Genomic DNA, 19276 nt, shown 5'->3' with positions numbered 1-19276 from the left:
CTCAGGGCGGGCACCGAAGGAACCCCCGGCACAAACAGATGCTGAGGGGCCCTGAGCAATACGTTTGGCGTGGGTTAATTCCGCACTCTGGAGCCGTGGGAGAAACTGCGGATTCTCGGCTAAACTCTTCCCTCAGAGCTTTCGAGACCCCCCGGCTGAAGCACCTGACATATCCCCATTAAATACAGTGATCTGACTGGCTTTGTTGGCTGAGTCTAAACCTTATTCCCACCTCAGTTTCTTTAGAGTTCTTCAAACGAATAAATTAATTTAATGTATATTGGGAAGGACACACGAGCTCTGAGTAGCACAGACATAGCACAATACATCAAACTGTACCAAGACAGAAACAAAGGTTTTTTAGCGTCCTCAGAGGAGCGGTGACATTGTAGTGACATCTTTATTGCCAGCTGCCAGCTGATTCCATGGTTCAGTCCCACAGTGGCTTCACTAAAGGCCTGGAGCCTCCAAATCCTGGTGGTTGGAGAAGAGGTTGGAAATTCTGCCTCCCACGAGTGTGGAATAGGCAGGTTTGGCTGTGGCTGCTCACACATCCGCGTTCTGTAGCCGGAATATTGGCTCCAGAGCAGGGCACGCATTCCTTGCCGTGGCTACTCCACATTTCCTGCCTCCCTGTCGCTCTCCTCCGTGAGGGGGAATTCCCGCAGGGCTTCCTTTGGGGTGTAGCTTTTGGGTTGCATGGGGCACTCCTGGCTCAGGATGGCCTGGGTGAAGCAGAGCAGAAATCACGCTTTAATAAAAACAATGATTCGTTTGAGCAGTTAACAGGAGCATTGTCACATTGGCAAAAAGCCAAAGCTGGCTTTTCCCCAGGGAATACGAGCCCTGAGCACAGGGAAGGACGCTCGAAACTTTCCTGCTTTTATCGGAGTTTTTTTGTTGCTTTTTGAGGGCAGAACAGAGCCCACCAGGGAAGACGCAACCCCTGGCAAATTTATTCTTAATTCCCCCAAATCCCTGGGATATGAAACTCCAGGAAAGCATCCCTGACTGACCATCTTCTCCTCTGTGGCCGGGGGGCTGCGCAGGAGGCAGCAGAGCGGGGCGTAGGCCATGTTCAGCACCCCGATGATGACCATCAGCCAAGGGAAGCCGAGGGCTCGCACAATCGCCCCGCCCGTGGAGGGGCCTGCAAATTCAAACATCAAAAAGGGACAGAACGCCAGGGGGATACACCCTGAGTAGCTACACCGTGAGTAAAGCTCTCCTACCGATGGCAAAGCCCATGCAAAAGGCCACGTCGGCGATGGCGTACACGGTGCCGTAGGCAGAGGTGTGGCGCAGGTCCACCAGGTAGCCCATGATGGGCATCATGGAGGAGTCCACCATTCCTGGCCGGAGCAAGGACAGGCTCCTCAGTCCCTGCTGCCCTGGGGGAGCTGCCCGGGAGCAGCCGCAGCACCCCCAGCTCACCTATGGCAAAGCCCAGCCCGGCGTTGGGGCCGATCAGGCCGTAAATGTTGGTGGCCAGAGGGACCTGGGAGAGGAGAGAGAGGAGGTGTGAGGCCAGAAGAGCTGTGGGAGGTGGGAGGGGGGGACACAGGGCATGGAATCACAGAATGGGTTGTGTTGGAAGGTTAAAGACCACCTAATCCAACCCCCTCTGCCATGGGCGGGGACACCTCCCACTGTCCCAGGGTGCTTCAGCCTGGCCTTGGACACTGCCAGAGATCCAGGGGCAGCTGCAGCTTCCCTGGGAATTCCATCCCAGCCCCTCCCCACCCTCACAGGGAGGAATTCCTCCCCAATATCCCACCTAACGCTGCCCTCTGTCACTTTGAAGCCATTCCCTGTGTCCTGTCCCTCCATCCCCTGTAAATATTCTCTCCCTGTCTTCCCTGCAGGCTCCCTTCAGGTCCTGGACCGCCACCATTTGGTCACCCCAAAGCCTTTTCCAGGCTGAGCAATCCCAAATCTCTCAGCCTGAAGATCTGGAGACCTTTCCCAGATCTGCAAAAACCCATCCAGAGGTGCAACCCCTGAGCATCTGCTGTGCCAGGACCGTGAAAATCCCTGTGGATTCTCCTGCTACTCACGCAGAGGAGGCTGATTCCCACCACAGCCATTCCAATCATGGAGCACAGCCACCTGCAAAGTGAGCAGAGGGCAGGAGTTCTCAGCCTCGAGCAGAACCTGCTGAAATTTGGGCTGGGCTGAGCCAAAATCTTTAATATCCCACTTACCTGCCCATCCTGTTAGCCAGAATCCCAAAGAGGTTGGTGCCAATGAGGTAGGATATGCTGGCAGGCAGGAATGCCATCCCTGGAGAGAGAAGGGATTAAAAAGGATGTTTCATGCCCAGAAAAACCCAGATTTGCACCAATTTTCATTCCCTAATTGCCTACTTTGGAGAATACACGAGCCAGGCCAGGCACGTGAACATCTCCTCTCATAATTTCTCCCTCTCCCACGTCTGAACATTTTCCCTCACTAAATAAAGAGGAATAACACAACTGCTTAAGTAAAAAGCTCGGGGATCATTATGTAGCTCACGATTAAATATTTGCTCTCCCTGCAGCTTTACCAGGTGTTTATTTTTCATATCCTCTCCTGCTGACAGTAAATAAAAGTGATCAGCTCCATTTCCCTGGGACAGCTTCCTTGTTGGAACACACTGATTTGTGTTTGGTTTCCTCTCCTCTCTCTAACAGCTACAGAACATGGTTAATCCTGCGGATTTTGCCCGAATTTCCCAGAATTATGGGAGGAGACAAAATAAAGAAGCCCCTTGGGTTCGGAACAGCTTGTGGTGGGTGGGTTGGTGCTGAACTCTGAATCCAAACTGCTCTCACATCTCAGGTACCTGAACATCTTAGGGAATATCTTTGGAATTTTGTTTTGTTAAGTCACCTCAAAGCTCCTCTCGGTGACAGGGGAGCCCTGAGTGCTTTTTCCCTGCATTCTGTCCCTTCTCCCGCTCCCAGAATCCCTGGGTGCCGCTTTCACCTTGCCCATCCTTGCTCCAGAGAAGCAGCCGAGGCTTTTAGTGGCTGCCTGCCCAGAGGATAACTCGATCAGGAGCAATTCCAGCCCCCTGCTCCAAGCCTGCAATCCAATTTGGGATCTAAGTGCAGCCCGGGGCACCCCCCGGGTCATTCCTGCGCCAATTGGGTTTTATAACCATTACTGGTTATTTCTGCAGCGAACACAGGCGCTGTTATCTCCACATCCCATTTTCCGGGCAGCTGGCAATCAGCACAGCCCATCCTGCCCTGCCTGGGATGCTGGGAACGGCCTCGTTTCACTCGGAGCTGCCTCTGCAGAGCCCATCTGGCCTCCACAATCGCAGCCCAGCACGAGCCCATTGTCTGCCCTGCAGAAGATGGGCTCCCGGGGCACCCCACAGCCTCCCTGCCCCGTTACTGCTCTGCTGGGGAGCAAATTCCATACAATTTTTGCAATAACAGAGCAGAGCACACGGCACAGCCACCACTGAGGATGTTTCCAGCTGGAAATGGAGCCGTGCACAGCCTGGGATCGCTCACTCCACAGGCATGAGGGCAGATGTTTCCTTCTTTTTATGGAGTGATATAAAAGATGATTCAATCCCTCCCGCAGTGCCCAGGCAGGGACAATTCTTTGTCCCTGGAAGTGTCCAAGGAACACCTGGACATGGCACTCAGTGCTCTGGGCTGGTCACAGGTTGGACGCGGTGGCCTGAGAGGGTTTTTCCGAATGATCCTGTGATCCTAAACTCTCTGAAGCTCAGGGGAAGAGGCTGCAAAGCTCGGGACCTACCGAGCTGCCACTGTGGGGAGCACATGGTCTGCAGCATCCAGATGGGCAGCGTGGGCTCCAGCATGGCCACCCCCATGTTGGAGAAGCAGAGGGCTCCTGGAAAAGGGAGAAGAGGGAGGAAAGCTCCATTTTAGCCCTTTTTGCTGCTGTTTCAAGCAGGCACGAGGGAGTCTTTAACCAGGGGACAAACGTCCACCTTTACCTGCAGCCACCAGGATGTAGGGGTCTCGCAGCAGGGTGGACAATGGGGTGGCTTTGGTGCTCTGCACAGGGGGCAAGGTGGGCTGGGGGCTGTGCGTGCCCTCTCCTGGTCCTGGCACAGCCCCCGGCCCTGGGCAGTGCCCACCTCCCTCACCCAGCGCCGCTCAGGCCCGTGCTCACCTCCGGGGAGATCCGGGAGGGCTGCAGGATGCACAGCTGCAGAGCTGGGGACAGAACACTGCTGATGGCTCCTTCCTGCAGGCACCACCCCTCCCAAGCACCTCTCCTTCCCCTCAGCCCGACCCATCCCAGCAGCAGAACCCTGGGATTCAGGAGCTGCTTGGGGACGTGGTTGGAGCGGGCAGGGCAGGAGGGAGCAGCAAAACTGCCCCGAGTGTGTTGGGAGGGTTTTGTCAACCCCTGAAGCAGTCAAAAGTGCAAATGCTCCCACCAGGCTGCCAGCTGGGGAGCTGCCACCGGAGCGTGACAGAGATGGGATGTGGAAAAGGAAAGGATTAAAGCAGGAAGTGTGATAGGCACGAGGCCCACGTTTCATTTTGCAGCAGCTCTTGCACGCTCCATTATGGATATCTTGTTTTGCAGCCAGACAGGGACGGTAACTGGGGCTGTAATTTAATTAGCTCCAGGCTTCCCACTGCAAATGCAGTTCCTGCTGGCTGGAACTTTGCTGTGGCACTCAGAAGGCTCCCGTGGCCTTCGTCTGGGGGCAAGAACAAGGCACCATTTCTGCTGGCAAAGCCTGATTCCTTCACGGCACCAAGAGGCTGCACACAAGGGTGTCTTGCCAAAGAATTCACAGTTCAAAGAGCTTCACTAAACGTGCTGTTTGAGCCATGAAAGGAATCAGGGGGTTTATTAAGTAATGAGGGATTAATTCCTGCTCTGTTGCTGTGTCAGTCATCTGGAGACAGCAAACATGTGATTTAGCCCTGACAGAATAACCAGTGCTGATGGTACCACCCATCCGTGTTAATGGGCCTCTTCCTCCCCACAGACTCTGCCTGAAGCATCCATATTCCAATCTTTTCACATTTTCTGTATTTGTAGGGCTAAACCCTTTGGTTTCTCACCTCCATCCAGAAGGGCGAGGAAGGCCAGCACCAGGAAGGGCGATGCTTTCCCCACGAACTCGTACATGATGCTCCCGAAGGGTGCCCCGACTGCAAGGGAAGGGCTGGGTCACACCCTGGCAGTGCCACCGTCCCCCGAGCCTGGAGCTGCTCTGGGTCCCTGCTGGGTGTTTGGGAAGGTGTCGGTCCCACAGGGAATGGGCAGAGGGAGGGAGGGAGGGAGGGGAGCACCCAGCCCGTGGAAGGCACGGCCAGGCAGGTGGGATTGCAGGAGCAGGAGATGCAGTGGCCGTGCCCCGTTGGGAACAGGGGCTCCTTACTCAGCACTCCCAAGGCCAGGCCTCCCAGGGCAATGCCCATGGCACTGCCCCTCTCCGAGTCGTCCGGGTACACGCTGGCCAGCAGGCCCAGGCCTGGGGGGCACAGGCAGAGCCCACCTCAGCCTGGGCCCATGGAGGGGGCTCCTCTCTGGAAGCCGCTGGGATTTGGGGGAGGTTCAGCTGCTCCCTGGCTGGGGTGGGTGCAATGAGAAGGAGGAGGAGGATGACGATAACCCAGCCGAGGGGAGCTGACGCAGGGACTGAGGTGTAGCCAAAAGCTTCACCTGCCACCGATGAGAAGGAGGAGCCGACGCCTTGGAGGGCTCTGGCGATGAGCAGCAGGGTGTAGGTGCCTGAGAAAGCAAACACTGCGGAGGGAGGGGAGAGCTGGGGTCAAACCCTGCAGCACAGGGCAAGGCTGGCCCCAGCTGGCACCAGTTTGAGGGCAGTGAGATGTCCTTGTCACCCTTTCCAGAGCCTGGGTGCTCTGCTCTGTCCTTTCTCACACAGAGCAGAGGAGTCTGTGCTGTGCAGTGTGGGGAGGGCAGAGGGAAGGGCGATACTCACTGACTGTGGAGAGGAACATGATGGTGAACCCAATGAACATGGGGATGTGGTATCCGATCCTGGAACGGGAACAAAGAGGCCCCAGCTCAGGAGGGCTCCTCATTCCCCCTGGGAAATGTGTGTGGGCTGGGGAGCAGCTCCTGAGGGGGAGATGTGCCCACAAGTGCTGGCCAGGGGGGCCCCCCGTGCCCCCCCAGTAACACTGCAGAGCCCACCCAGGGACACAGCTCTGCTCCCCAGCCCATCTGCCCACCCCAGCACAGCTCACTGTGTCTGCAGGAGACAAAGAAAACATGAAAATAACATTTTATCCACAACAGACTGGGAAGCTGTGTTTGTTTATTCCGTGGTCGCTGGTATTCAACAGCATCTGCCAGCACCTGAGGAGAGCACGAGCGAGGTTTGTGCTGGGATATAAACTCACAAGCCGTGTGCAGGCTGTTAGAAAAGGTAAAATTCCTGCCGTTTTCGTGGCTGTATTCTCCCCCTTGCTATTCCCCCCCGCAATCCTTGTGATTCCTCAGCTCCTGGTGATTCCAGCAGCAAGCAGGAGCCGAGGAATCGCATGGAATTGCAGGAACCGCGGGGTCTGACCTACCTGTTGGTCAGCAGACCCACCCAGGGGTTGACCAGCAGCTGGACCAGAGCCTTGGAGGCGAAGAGCAGCCCCACTCGGGTGTTCTCCTGGGCCAGGAACTCCCCACCCTCCAAGCAGCCCCCGGGTGGGGTTTGGGGGGTGCTGGGGGGGTGTCCTGGGGTGCTGCTCCCCGTCCCGTTCGACAGCTCCACGGTGGTGTTGTCAAAGGAGGAGAGCACAGAGGAGAAAGGAGGAGCCCTCGGGGCTGCAGGAGTTGGCTCAGGCAGGGCTGAGCTCACAGAGCTGTTGGCACCTTCGTACTCTGTCGTGTAGAGGAAGGTGGGGACGATGGGTACTGGAAAAAAAGCCAGGAGAAGGATTAATTTGGGATTTTCCTCCATTTTTTAGCTTGGCATGCAGCTGAACTGAGCGGTGCTGGCCGGGTGGGGGGTCCTGGAAGGTCCCCTGGGCAGGGAACCCCTGGCATCACCCGGGACTGATGGAGCAGACTGTGCCCCCAAAGAGCCCCACTCTGTAGCCCTGAGACAGACCCCACAAAACCCCACTCTGTGCCCCCAAACAGCCCCAAAGAGCCCCACACTGCACCCCCCGGCAGCCCCAAGCCCCGTACCCACGACGGTGAGCAGGATGTTGTCCAGCAGCAGTGCCACAAACACCACCACCAGCACCAGCCTGGGCGAGGCCCTGCCCGTGGCCAGCCAGTGCTGGGACCCGGCCGGGGACATGTCCAAGGTCCTGTGGGCTCCTGGGCTCAGGGGTCAAGGCCTCCAAAAACCTGCCAAGAGAAGATTCCAGGTTAAACCTCCCTCGGATCAGGGCTTCTCCCTGGGGAACGCAACTCCTAGGGTCACTCAGTGCATCCCCAGGATCTCTGTGCCTTCCCCAAGATCTCTGTGCCATCCCCAGGAGCTGGGAGTTCTGGGATCTGGCTGCTTTTTCCAGGAGCTGGGTGCTTTTTTCCAGGAGCTGGGAGCTTTTCCCAGGATCTGAGTGCCATTCCCCAGGTGCCATGTGCTTTTCCCAGGATCTATCTGCTTTCCCCAGGATCTGGGTGCCATTCCCCATGGTCTGGGTGCCCTTCTCAAGATGTGGGTGCTGTCCCCAAGAGCTGAATGCTTTTCCCAGGATCTGTGAGCTTTCCCCAGGAGCTGGGACCACCAGCTCTGCTATCAAATGACATGTTTTCATCAATCCTGCTTTTAAAATCCCAGCTGGAGCGTTCTCAAACCATTCCCGAGGCATCTTGTACCTGCTTCAAGGCATCGTTTAAGCCTCCTCACAGAGACTCCAAGCACAGATCAAGCCTCAGCTTATCCAAGGTAATCTTGACATCTTTTATTCCCTGTTTGTTCTTTGGAGATTCAACTGAGCCTCAAAGGAAATTCATTTACGTTCCGTGTCTTTCGATTGAAATGTCAGGGCCAGACACGGCACTTCAAAGCCTCACGGATGTGATTGAGATCGAAGCTTCCATGGAAACAACACTCCAAAAATATCCCTCCGAAATTTGCATTAAACCAACCAATTGAACCCCCCAGCTCCTGGGGACTGAGTGGCAAAATGGATGGAGCTGAGTCCGAGCTCTCCCTCTTCCCAGTAATCCTGGGCTTTCCTGAAATCCCAGGCAATGGGAGTTGCCAGGCTTTCATTACAAAAAGCAAGCACTCCAAATGCTTTGTCATCACAGGGAAGTGCCACACGAGGTGGAAAACTCTCACTGCACCTCCAAGGAAATCCCAAACACCAGAATTCATGCAAAAGAGTATGAATATAAATAAATTTAAGAGAGAGAAAGCAGAGGCAATAAAGACATGTAGTTTAAGCTCTCCCTGTCCCCTTTCTCTGCTGCGTGGAGCAGAGGAAAATGTTCTCTTACCCCGGCACCCATCTGGGAGCGTGGAGCTGCTGCCGCTGCCTCGCCGAGCTCTGCTCCCCCGGGATTTACGATTCCCTGTTATCAGGAGAGGAGAGGAGTGTCCCTCGTCCCCGCAGGTTTAATTGGAACCTCACACGAGTGTCCTGGAGCTCTCTGTGCGTCAGCAGGGGTGGGCTGAGGGCTGGGAGCGGGGCAGGAATGTTTATCCTCACTCCCAGCTTCCAGCAGGGCTGATTCCTCCCCAAGCACCAGAATTCCTGCCTGGATCTGGGCACCTGGCCTGGCATTTTGGAGCTGTGGGGGATGTGGGTACCAACAGGTTGTGGTCCCTCCTCACCTCAGTGCTGCCTCTGCCCCATGGGATGCTCTCCATGGCTTTTCCCGGTGCCGTTATCCTGCCTCCAGGGACAAGGAGATCCTCCAGGCAGGCTGGTTCCTCACAGGCAGAGCGGGATGGAAGATCCCCCCAGGCTCGGCGAGGTTCTGCAGAGGCCGTTGGCAACGGGCTCTCTTTTCCTCCATCATTTCTGCTTTCTTAAACTTTTGACACTTGGCTCCATGATTTCTCTTTTAAACCCCAAACCGATACCATCCTTCATCCAGGACGCAGAGATTTACTGCAGGGAGAGGGAATAAATCCTGAACAGATTCACCTTTCCTCCTCTGGCACGTAAATCTGCCGCTGGGGCCATTTGTCTGCCTCCTGCCTGGCCCCAAAACCATTGCCAATAACGGCAGATGAGAACATCCTGCCCAGGAATTCCCTGGGTGGGCATTAGAGCAGGAGTTGAAGCCTTTAAGTGGATTTCACGAGCGGAGAATTGAATGCCCGGGCCTGGAAATTGCTTTCCCGGTGTGTGGAGCCGAGGCAGGGCATGAGCAGTGCAGCAGCACCATCTGCTGAGAGAGCCCGGGGAAGGATCCAGACTCTCCTCCAACATGTGGGGACCTTCCTCTTTCTCTTTTTTTACCTTTTACTCCCTCTTTTTCTTAATTTAATCCTTTTCTTAATTTAATCCTTTCTCTGGAATTATTTATTCTCTTTGCTCCCTCCTCGGGAGGTTTCGTTTCCCTCAGCACCTCGGCTTGGCTGCTCCCCCGAGCAGCACAGAATCACCCAGATCTCTTTGCACTTGTATTTGCCCCAAATATTTGCAGTTCTGAGCCAGCAGGAGGGAGGGGATTGGCTTCTGACCCTGATCCGTTCTGACTCACTGCTGCGTCTTTCTCATTTTCTTTCCCTTTTTCTTCCTTTTGTTTTTTATTCTTCTTTTTCTCTATTTTTCCATCTCTTATTAGTTTTACCTTTCTCTCTTTTTCTCTTTTATTTTTCTTATTTCCTTTCCCTTATTTTCCTCTTCCTCTTTTCTCTTTTCCTTTTTCCTCATACCTTTCCCCTTTTGACTATTCATTTTTTTATTCTTATCCATTAACCTCTTCCCCCTCTTCCTCTTCCCCTTCCTTTTCCCCTTCCCCTTCCTCTTTCCCTTCCCCTTCCTTTTCCCCTTCCCCTTCCCCTTCCTCTTTCCCTTCCCCTTCCCCTTCCTCTTCCTCTTCCTCTTCCTCTTCCTCTTCCTTTCCCCTTCCCCTTCCCCTTCCTATTCCTCTTCCCCTTCCTCTTCCCCCTTCCCCTTCCCCTTCCTCTTCCTCTTTTTCTTCCCCTTCCTCTTCATTTTCCCCTTCCCCTTCCCGTTCTGTTTCCTCCTCCCTTTTCCTTTCCTTGTCCCTTTTCCTTTCCTTTTCCTTTCCTTGTCCGTTTTCCTTTCTTTGTCCCTTTTCCTTTCTTTGTCCCTTTTTCTTTCCTTTTCCTTTCCTTGTCCCTTTTCCTTTCCTTGTCCCGTTTCCTTTCCTTGTCCCTTTTCGTTCCCTTTCCTTGTCCCTTTTCCTCTCCTTGTCCCTTTTCCTTTTCCTCTCCTTGTCCCTTTTCCTTTCCCTTTCAGGACCCGGGACAGCTCCGGCCCCGCCCCGGCCGCGGTGGGCGTGGCCAGGCGGGAGGGGGCGTGTCCTCCCCGCTATAACCGCGCATGCGCGCGCGCCCCCCTCAGCAGCCGGTCCGACATGGCGGCGGTGCGGGCGCTGCGCGGGGCCGTGAACGGCGCCGGGCCCGGCGGGCCCCGCGAGCAGGCGGCGGCCCTGACCCGCGACTTCCTGTCCCAGCCGCGCCTCAGTGAGTGCGGGGGACCCGGGGGGCTGCGGGGAGGGGGGGGTTGGCCCTGCTCGGGGGCCGCGCACCGGCCGGGCCGCAGCGCCGGGCCCGGGCAGGCCGCAGCCCCAGGCTCGCCCATCCCCTCAGAACAGTCTGGGGTCGGGCTGTTAATTAACAACCTTAATTACCCCCGGCAGCGCGGGGAGTTGTGCAGCCCAGCCCGCTGGTGACACGGGCTGTCCCGTGTCCTTCGTAAAAAGCCGGCCTTTATACCGGGAACTGGAAATGGTGGCGGTGGGATGGAGTCTGTTCCTTTAACACTGAATTGAGAAATCGGGTGAAAAAGGGGAAATGCAGGACTTTGGTAAACTCCCTTTATTGCAGCGCGGTGGGGAGCAATCAGAGTGTGTGAAGACGTTTTTTCTGGCACCAATTACATAAAATGACTTTACCTGTGCCCTAAATAGCACCAGGACCTGCAAGGTGCTGCCCAGGAGCTTCTGGGTGATGGATCCTTTGGAAATATCCGTCAGGTTTGGAAGCCAAATCCACCATTTCAATTCCAGCCTCCCTTTAAGTCTTTACTGTGGAGCAGAGGCTTCTGTCAGGGTCGGAGCCAAGGTGACTCCATCCTCAATCCAGGTTTTTCCACGTAGATTCTAGCTTTTCCCTGAACTGGCATCAAGCTGGGGATGGAAAATGTTTCAAGTTGTGTTTGGTTTGTCGTGGAACTGGTTGATCCTGGTGCAAAGGGGAATTCTGAGGGGCTGCTGAGCTGCTCTCGTGGGGAGCTGGTGCTGATTGGTGCCCAGGAAATGTTTTCTCATGGACAGAGCGGGAAGCGAGAGGCTGCTTGAGAAAGAAGCGCTCATGAGACAGTCATGGGACGAAATGCTTCACTCAGGGTCAGGTTTTCCACTTGCTGTGGGCTGCAAACCCTCGGGCTCTGAGCTGATTCTTCCTCCTGGATAATGCCTGGGTGATCTCCCTGCTCAGGGCACAGGAGTGGCCCAGCTGCTGCTGCTGCTGAGGAGTAATTAAGGGACAGGGTTCTGTCTCAGGGTGTTTAGAAGGATTTTAGGAGTAAAATTGAGAAATTCAGGTTTAAGCCCAGCTCCCCTGAGCCCGGAGCTGATGCAGGTTGGTTTTTGCCCGTTAAGATCTCACATTGCAACAGTTTCAGCTGTTTTATTGCAGTGTAAACACAGAGCTGTTGACAGTGCACACAACACCTGGGGAGCTGCCAGGCCTGCAGCAGCCTCCGTGCCTCCCTGGTGCTGATGGAATTGGTGATCCTGGCTGGGGTCTGGATGGCTCCACTCCTCCACTTCCCTTCCTGGGGACCAGGGAGGAACAGTCCCAGCTGCTCCTCGTGGCCCTGAGGGAGCTGTGACTCAGGGTTTCCTTCATCAGCAGGTCAAGTGATGCTTTTCCCCTGGGCTGGCAGCAAAATCCTCCCTTGGAATCATGGAATGGTTTGGCTTGGAAGGGCCTTAAAGCCCATCCAGGGCCACCCCTGCCATGGGCAGGGACACTTCCCACTGTCCCAGGGTGCTCCAAGCCCCCTCCAACCTGAGCAGGGAATTCCTGTGATGGCCAGGAAAACACCGGGATCACATCAGTGTCCCCTGCAGGGCTTTGCAGGAAGCAGCAAAAATGCTGGACACCCAATCCTGCACCTAATCCTTCTTGTGGAGTTCAGACTAAACAGAAATCAGACCCCAAAGCTGCTAAACCCGAGCCCGGTGAGAGGGATGAAATGGAGAAACGGGATCTGGAATATTCCTGAGGAAGTGCCTGACTCATGCCTTGCATATTTTCCAGCTTACAAAACTGTGTCGGGTGTGAACGGACCCCTGGTTATCCTGGATCAAGTGAAGGTAAATCCCAGCTGTTAACGAAGCTTTTTGAGGGAGAGTTGACAGGAAAAGCTGGGAAAGGTGAAATCCACACTGCTGGGAAATTCCATGGAGCGATTTCGACCCATTTCTGGCTGCTGGGATAAATGGGAAGGTGGGAATTGCTCTAAGGCTGGAGGAAAGGGAGAGGTGCTGGGGAAAGAAAGGAAACAGAGTTTGAGTTTTACCAAACCCCCCAGAATGCTGTTTAAATTCCAAGCTGAGATGAACCTGTTTGCTTTGTTCCTGACCTTTCTGTTTCCACATCGGTGCTCTGGAAAAGGAAGCTGTGGTCAGCTCTGGCTTCTTTTCACGCTGCTCTGGAGGGCAAACAGCTGCTGCAGGTTTTTCTGGTTGTCAGATGCTGCACTGGGGCTTTCTGTCACCATTTGGGACTCCCAGGATCTTCAGAACTGATTCTGACAGCTCCTTCTGCAGCTCCAGCCCCGCAGATGCTGCTTATTCCTATAAAAACGGCTTTAGCCTGGGAGATCTAATACCTTGGGAAGCAGTTTTGTTCTGATGCTAAATTATTCTTAAAACTGAGGAGTTTCTAGGCTCAGAGGTGGTGATTTTTGTTTGCTGGCTGCTGCTGTGCAGTTTAATGCCTTCCCTCCTCCCTCTTTTTCCCCTGAAGTTCCCCAGGTACGCCGAGATCGTGCACCTGACCCTGCCTGATGGCACCAGGAGGAGCGGGCAGGTGCTGGAAGTCAGCGGCTCCAAGGCTGTGGTTCAGGTAGGAGCAGGAGGCTCTTTTTCCATATTTCATTAGTCAGGGTGAGCCCTGGACCGAATCAAACCTGTCTGGTGATGAGTTCTTTTTAAATGGAGACAGTAAATCGCCTGCTTATTCCATGTGCAGGTGGCATCAATAATTTTAGGGGATTTCTGACAGTGCACAGTGATTTTTTTTAATTCCATCCCACTGGATTCCTCTGCTGCTGGATTAAAGGAATCCCCTGGAGTTTGCAGTATTGGGTTCCAGATCAGCCCTGTGCTATGTGGGTGCTGGTATGTCTCCTAAAAAGCTGTTTCTTGTTCACATTATTTTACCTGAAGAGCTTGGCAGAGGGAAACACTTGAGATCAAAGGAATTGCACCATGTTTGGTGGTTGTTGCTGATACAATTCATGAATTTTGTTAAAAGCAGGGTTTTGTGGTGTTTTGTGCCAGCACTTTGCTCTTGAAGCCCTTTCCAGAGCAGGAAAGGGGGCTCCAGGTGAAGCAACATTCAGGAGTTATTTTGTGAAGCTCAAAACTTCTGCCCTGGGGTTTATTTTTATTTTTTCTGCTGTATTTGCAGGTATTTGAAGGCACTTCAGGAATTGATGCCAAGAAAACCTCCTGTGAGTTCACCGGGGACATCCTGCGAACCCCGGTCTCAGAGGACATGCTTGGTGAGGATTCACACGTGGGTGTGAGGAATGAACAGACTTATCCCAAATTACCTGATTTTCACAAGAATTTACATTTTTATTGTTGTTTCTGTAGGCAGAGTGTTCAATGGATCAGGAAAACCCATAGACAGAGGCCCCATTGTCTTGGCTGAGGATTTCCTGGACATTATGGGTTCGTTCTTAATCCTTTTCTGGTTGAGGGTAAATGCAACCCGGGTGTTTCAGCTTTCTGAATTTATATATTTGGTGTAGCACACAAGATCTAACTTAGGAGGAGCTTCATCTTATTCTTGATTGTATGTGGCATCAAATCACCCAAGTGCAGGGACATGAGGTAGCAGAAGATTTTCTGCAACGTTTGGAAGCTGTTCTTTATTATTTGTAGACTTAGTTCTACGACATCTAAAGATGAAAAGCTGATAACTTGGCGGGGTTTTAAATCATTCTTACCCCTGACATGAACATGTAACATCAGAGTCTTGGGGGGTTTGAAAGGCTCAGGTGTGATCAGGTGCAGCTGAAGATCTGTTGGTGTCACAGTGGGGCTTGTACCCCTTTATCAGGGGCTCTTTGATAAAGCTTCCAGCATGTGCAGGGAGTAACATTGTGTTCTCTTCAAAAATCCCACAGGCCAGCCAATCAACCCCCAGTGTCGGATCTATCCCGAGGAAATGATCCAGACTGGAATTTCGGCCATAGATGGCATGAACAGTATTGCCAGGGGCCAGAAAATCCCCATTTTCTCAGCTGCTGGGCTGCCCCACAACGAGGTGAGGCCTCAGAGCTGCTCCAAGCCTTGTGGGAGTCAAAACTAAATCTAATTCTGGGCTGTGGAACAGCATCAAATGCAAACCCTGGAGTATTTCTTGCCTAGATTGCAGCTCAGATCTGTCGCCAGGCTGGCTTGGTGAAGAAATCCAAAGATGTGATGGATTACAGCGAGGAGAACTTTGCCATCGTCTTTGCTGCTATGGGGGTGAGCCCACAGTGCTGGGGGAAAACGGGGCTGGAGGAATTAGGGAGGGTCCTGAGAGTGGCTGGAGTCTGAGCGGGTTTTGTGTGTATGGAATTAAAGGATGGGTGAAAATCCCAAAAGTCAGAAGTGCTGGAATCTGGCTCTGGCACAGGGTGCCCAGAGAAGCTGTGGCTGCCCCGTCCCTGGAGGTGTCCAAGGTTGGATGGGGCTTGGAGCACCCTGGGATAGTGGGAAGTGTCCCTGCCCATGGCAGGGGGTGGCACTGGAGGGGTTTTAGGGTCCCTTCCAACCCAAACCATTCCCTGATTCTAACAAAGCGTGTCTGATCTGGAGAAAGCGTCTCAAACTTGATCTCCAGCCTGGAATTCCAGAAGCTGCTCACTCTGGGAGCGTAGAGGAGGGTTCCTGATGGAGATCTTTGCTGTGGGTTATTAATGAGGCCATCAGCCCTTAACAGGGTGCAGAATGTGCCAGGGCAAACCCGGAACTGAGGCCTCGGCGCTGTGCTTTAGGTGAACATGGAAACCGCTCGGTTCTTCAAGTCAGACTTCGAGGAGAACGGCTCCATGGACAACGTGTGCCTGTTCCTGAACCTGGCCAACGATCCCACGTGAGTGGCCACTCCCTGCGCTGGGGGAAAGCTGGGAAGAACAAACCAGCTGTGGGGGTGCCACTTGTGGTGGGCTTTTGTGGCAGCAAAGGTGCAGAGGAAATGCTGGTGGTGCTCCAGGTGGTGCCTGGAAGCTCCATGTGGCTCCCAAGTGTCCCTGGCAGCCCCCACTGAGGGCAGGGTTGTGTTCCAGCATCGAGCGCATCATCACGCCCCGCCTGGCCCTGACCACGGCAGAGTTCCTGGCTTACCAGTGCGAGAAGCACGTGCTGGTCATCCTGACAGACATGAGCTCCTATGCTGAGGCCCTCAGAGAGGTGTGTGGTCATTAACATGTTAATTAATGTGTTTGTTACCAGGCTGGGTGCTGGCAGAAAGGGGTGGTGGTGAGAAGTGAGAAGCGAAGCTGCTGCTCGAGCTGTTGTGATTAATATTCGTTGGAATGTTTGGGAACAGCCGGTGAGGATGAGAGTTAATCCTCGATTGGCTGGGATTTATTTCACTGGTGGCAATTCCACTCCTGGAAGTGCCCAAGGCCAGGTTGGACAGGGCTTGGAGCAGCCTGGGATAGTGGGAGGTGTCCCTGCCATGGCACTGGATGCTATTTTAGTTTCCTTCCAACCCAAACCACTCCATAATTCCATGAATCAGCAGTTTGATGCCCTAATTTTAGATTTGTCTTGTCCTGTCACACATGGCTGCGCTGACAAACACCTGAGGGGGATTTGTGGCTGCACTTGGCAGGAAGAGCTGCTCGAGGTGCCTGGTGCACAAACCCGGGGAGGCAGCGGCTGCCTGGGCGGGATCTGACTCCTTGGGAATGTTTTTGTGGCTGTTCCAGGTGTCAGCAGCTCGGGAGGAGGTGCCTGGGCGCCGTGGCTTCCCTGGCTACATGTACACGGACCTGGCCACCATCTATGAGCGTGCCGGGCGAGTGGAGGGCAGGAATGGCTCCATCACCCAGATCCCCATCCTCACCATGCCCAACGACGGTGAGTTTTGGTCCCTTGTTCTCAGGAGCAGCACTTAGAGGGGCTCCCTCAGGGCACCCTGCCTTCTTTGGGGCACACAGCAGCACAGCAGTCCTGTGGCCTTTAGGTTTCTTTAATATTTCACCTTTTGGCTGCTTCTACTAAAAGTGCTTTGCCTTTGAAGCATCAGGCTTGGTGCTCATAGCCCCGATCCAAGAGCACTCAGGAGTTGTGGAGGGGAATAATTGATGAAGTCACCTGGTAACAAAAGGCTGCAGCTCAGTGCTAAAATGAATATAAAAGGGCTAAAAACTACTGAGCTGGTTTTTTTCCACAGATATCACTCATCCCATCCCTGACTTGACTGGATACATCACTGAGGGCCAGATCTACGTGGACAGGCAGCTGCACAACAGGCAGGTGTGTGCCACGCTGCTCACAACGTGCTGAAGGTTGCTCTCATTTTTTAAAGCTTCATGGTAATCCCTGTGTGGTTTTCCCCCAGATTTACCCCCCCATCAATGTCCTGCCCTCCCTGTCCCGGCTGATGAAGTCGGCCATCGGCGAGGGGATGACCAGGAAGGACCACGCAGATGTGTCCAACCAGCTGGTGGGTAAAACATTCCTCTGGCAACAGGGGCTGGTTTCCAGCACGCCTTTGGCTGCCCAGCCTGGAAAGGCCAGAGTGGTTGGGATCCAGAACATTCCTGAGGCTGCTTTAAAGCCTTGGCTGAGTGTGCAGTGAGGAGTTTTGGGTTTGAACAGGAATTGTGGGTGATTAGAGAGGAGGGAGCAGCCAAGCTGGGAGTGTTCACCTGGAGAAGCTCCAGGGAGACCTCAGAGCCTAAAGGGACTCCAGGAGAGCTGGGGCAGGACTGGGGCCAAGGGATGGAGGGACAGGACACAGGGGATGGCTTCCCACTGCCAGAGGGCAGGGCTGGATGGGATATTGGGAAGGAATTGCTGGCTGTGAGGGGCTGGGCTGGAATTCCCAGAGAAGCTGTGGCTGCCCCACCCCTGGCAGTGTCCAAGGCCAGGTTGGGATAACCTGGGACGGTGGGAGGTGTCCCTGCCATGGCGGGGGGGGGGATGAGGTGATGTTTAAGGCCCCTGGCAGATGTTCCATGGGTTCCTGAGCTGGGTCAAGCCCTGTTCCCATGCCAGTACGCCTGCTACGCCATCGGCAAGGATGTGCAGGCCATGAAGGCTGTGGTGGGTGAGGAAGCCCTGACCTCGGACGATCTCCTGTACCTGGAGTTCCTGCAGAAGTTTGAGAAGAACTTCATTGCTCAGGGTAAGGATCCCAGCATCTCCCTGGCTCGTCCCAGGGCTGCCTGTGGCATTCCCTGCCCCACATCCCCGCCGTGGCTGTCCCCCCAGGGCCCTACGAGAACCGCACCGTGTACGAAACCCTGGACATCGGCTGGCAGCTCCTCAGGATCTTCCCCAAGGAGATGCTCAAGAGGATCCCCCAGAGCACCCTGGCTGAGTTCTACCCTCGGGATGCCAAGCACTAGCACGGCTCCCTGTGCCCCTGCCCCGTGCGATGCTGGTTTGGTTTCCTTTTCCATGTGTTGGTGTTCCCCTGTCGCCCTCCCAGCCCGAACCAGCAGCAGGTGACACCTGTGGCAGTGTTCCCACTGAGAGCAGTTTGGAAAATATCCCTTCTCCCAAAGCCTGGATCTTCAGGAGGATGTTTAGGCCAGCTCTGAAAATGTGCAATAACTACCACGGGGTTTGGGCTTTGAACTGAGCCTTTTGTAGGGTTTTCAAGGCTGAGCATGAGCAGGAATTGCAAATCTTCACTTTGAAGCCGTGGGTTAGAAAAACGAGAGAGGAAATGGGGCTTGCAGGACAACATTGCTCTGTGAAAATGCCGGTTTTTAACCAGGGCTGCACATTCTGGAAGGGTTGTGTGAACTGAGCACACAGGGAAGTGACACTGGGGACTCTCCCAACGGCAAAGGTGGAAAAGTCCTTGTCCTTTCCGAGGACAAAGGCCAGTGAAGCGCTACCTGACAGCAGCAGGATAAAGCTTAATTACTGAATTACATTTTAAATTTTGAGTTTACAGAGTAAATTTCCTCCTTAACCCTTCTTTGGTTGAATTCTGGAGATGCCAGACAGAACCAGCAGCTCAGCAGTGTCACCACAGCTGTTGGTAATTCAGGGCTTTGTGCTGCTGCTGAAGGGGATCCTGAGAGGTGAAAACCAACCTAAAACCTGGCCCAAGTGTGCTGGAGCGAGCTCAGTGGCCTGCACTACACAAGGTAACAGGAGTTAACCAAAAAGGCAGCTTTCAGTGTGAGAAAGGATATTTTGAACCTGCTCGAGGTGTGCTGGGCCTGTGCCATGGCTGAAGCTGTTGTGGTTTGCACTCCAGGCACAGATTTGCCTCAGCCCTGAGCTCAGCATTCCCAAACTCTGCAATCTTGGCTGGGCAATTCCGTGTTGTTCCTTTTCCGACGGGTTCAGCCGAGGCTCTGGGCCCGCTGCTGCTGGCACAATTCCATGCTTTTTCCAGGCTTTCCTGTAGTCTGAGCTCTGGTCTGGCTCACCAGAGCATGTTGCACCTCCCTGCACGCCTCCAGTGCCGTCTGGGAAGGTGCTAACATGACTGGAATGTGCTAATTCCAGCTTTCCCTGACGTCTCCCGTGTGCAGTTCTCTGGTTTGTTCCGTGTTCTCTGTGGCTGCAACAGCAACTTTATTCCAGTGCATTCCACCCAAAGCTGTGTCCAGTCTCTTTTTCCTGAGCTCAGGACGGGAGGGCGGAAAGCGTTGGCATGAAAATACTTTAATGTAGAGAACCTCTAAATAAATTAAATATGGAAGGTGTTGAACAAACGGGAGCTGCGGTGATTGCG

At 54.2% G+C, this 19276-nt stretch overlaps 2 protein-coding genes across 2 annotated transcripts; one reads left to right on the top strand and one right to left on the bottom strand.

Annotated features, from left to right (window-relative positions):
- Positions 1-251: 251 nt before the first annotated feature.
- SLC18A1 (solute carrier family 18 member A1) lies at positions 252-8549 on the bottom strand. Its single transcript, XM_032092286.1, has 16 exons — positions 8413-8549; positions 7147-7311; positions 6537-6870; positions 5939-5997; positions 5656-5739; positions 5372-5464; positions 5052-5141; positions 4141-4184; positions 3962-4022; positions 3760-3855; positions 2205-2283; positions 2058-2109; positions 1435-1498; positions 1233-1352; positions 1017-1150; positions 252-725 (listed from the first exon to the last, which is right to left on the bottom strand). The coding sequence occupies exons 2-16, from the start codon at positions 7259-7261 to the stop codon at positions 612-614; spliced, it is 1539 nt and encodes a 512-aa protein (XP_031948177.1). The 5' UTR covers positions 7262-7311; positions 8413-8549; the 3' UTR covers positions 252-611.
- Positions 8550-10455: 1906 nt separating this feature from the next.
- Positions 10456-19252, top strand: ATP6V1B2 (ATPase H+ transporting V1 subunit B2). Its single transcript, XM_032091850.1, has 14 exons — positions 10456-10579; positions 12383-12438; positions 13094-13192; positions 13760-13853; positions 13948-14025; positions 14484-14623; positions 14728-14829; positions 15342-15439; positions 15633-15756; positions 16281-16431; positions 16748-16830; positions 16916-17020; positions 17575-17704; positions 17791-19252. Exons 1-14 carry the CDS (start codon positions 10471-10473, stop codon positions 17925-17927), a joined length of 1506 nt encoding a protein of 501 aa, XP_031947741.1. The 5' UTR covers positions 10456-10470; the 3' UTR covers positions 17928-19252.
- Positions 19253-19276: the final 24 nt, after the last annotated feature.

Source organism: Corvus moneduloides, chromosome 27, assembly GCF_009650955.1.
Source record: "Corvus moneduloides isolate bCorMon1 chromosome 27, bCorMon1.pri, whole genome shotgun sequence".
In the NCBI taxonomy this organism is placed as follows: domain Eukaryota; kingdom Metazoa; phylum Chordata; class Aves; order Passeriformes; family Corvidae; genus Corvus; species Corvus moneduloides.
Note: the sequence above shows the minus strand (reverse complement) of the source record. Positions and strands in the feature narration are given on the sequence as shown.

Excerpts from the sequence above, each read along its gene's own strand:
- SLC18A1 (XM_032092286.1), bottom strand. The coding sequence starts at position 7,261 with ATGTCCCCGGCCGGGTCCCAGCACTGGCTGGCCACGGGCAGGGCCTCG. Across the intron at positions 6,871-7,146 it reads CATCCTGCTCACCGTCGTGG|TACCCATCGTCCCCACCTTC; the intron begins GTACGGGGCTTG and ends CTTTTTTTCCAG. Across the intron at positions 4,185-5,051 it reads CCTCGCCCTTCTGGATGGAG|CTCTGCAGCTGTGCATCCTG; the intron begins GTGAGAAACCAA and ends TTCTGTCCCCAG.
- ATP6V1B2 (XM_032091850.1), top strand. The coding sequence starts at position 10,471 with ATGGCGGCGGTGCGGGCGCTGCGCGGGGCCGTGAACGGCGCCGGGCCC. Across the intron at positions 16,831-16,915 it reads GGCAGCTGCACAACAGGCAG|ATTTACCCCCCCATCAATGT; the intron begins GTGTGTGCCACG and ends GTTTTCCCCCAG. Across the intron at positions 17,705-17,790 it reads GAAGAACTTCATTGCTCAGG|GGCCCTACGAGAACCGCACC; the intron begins GTAAGGATCCCA and ends CTGTCCCCCCAG.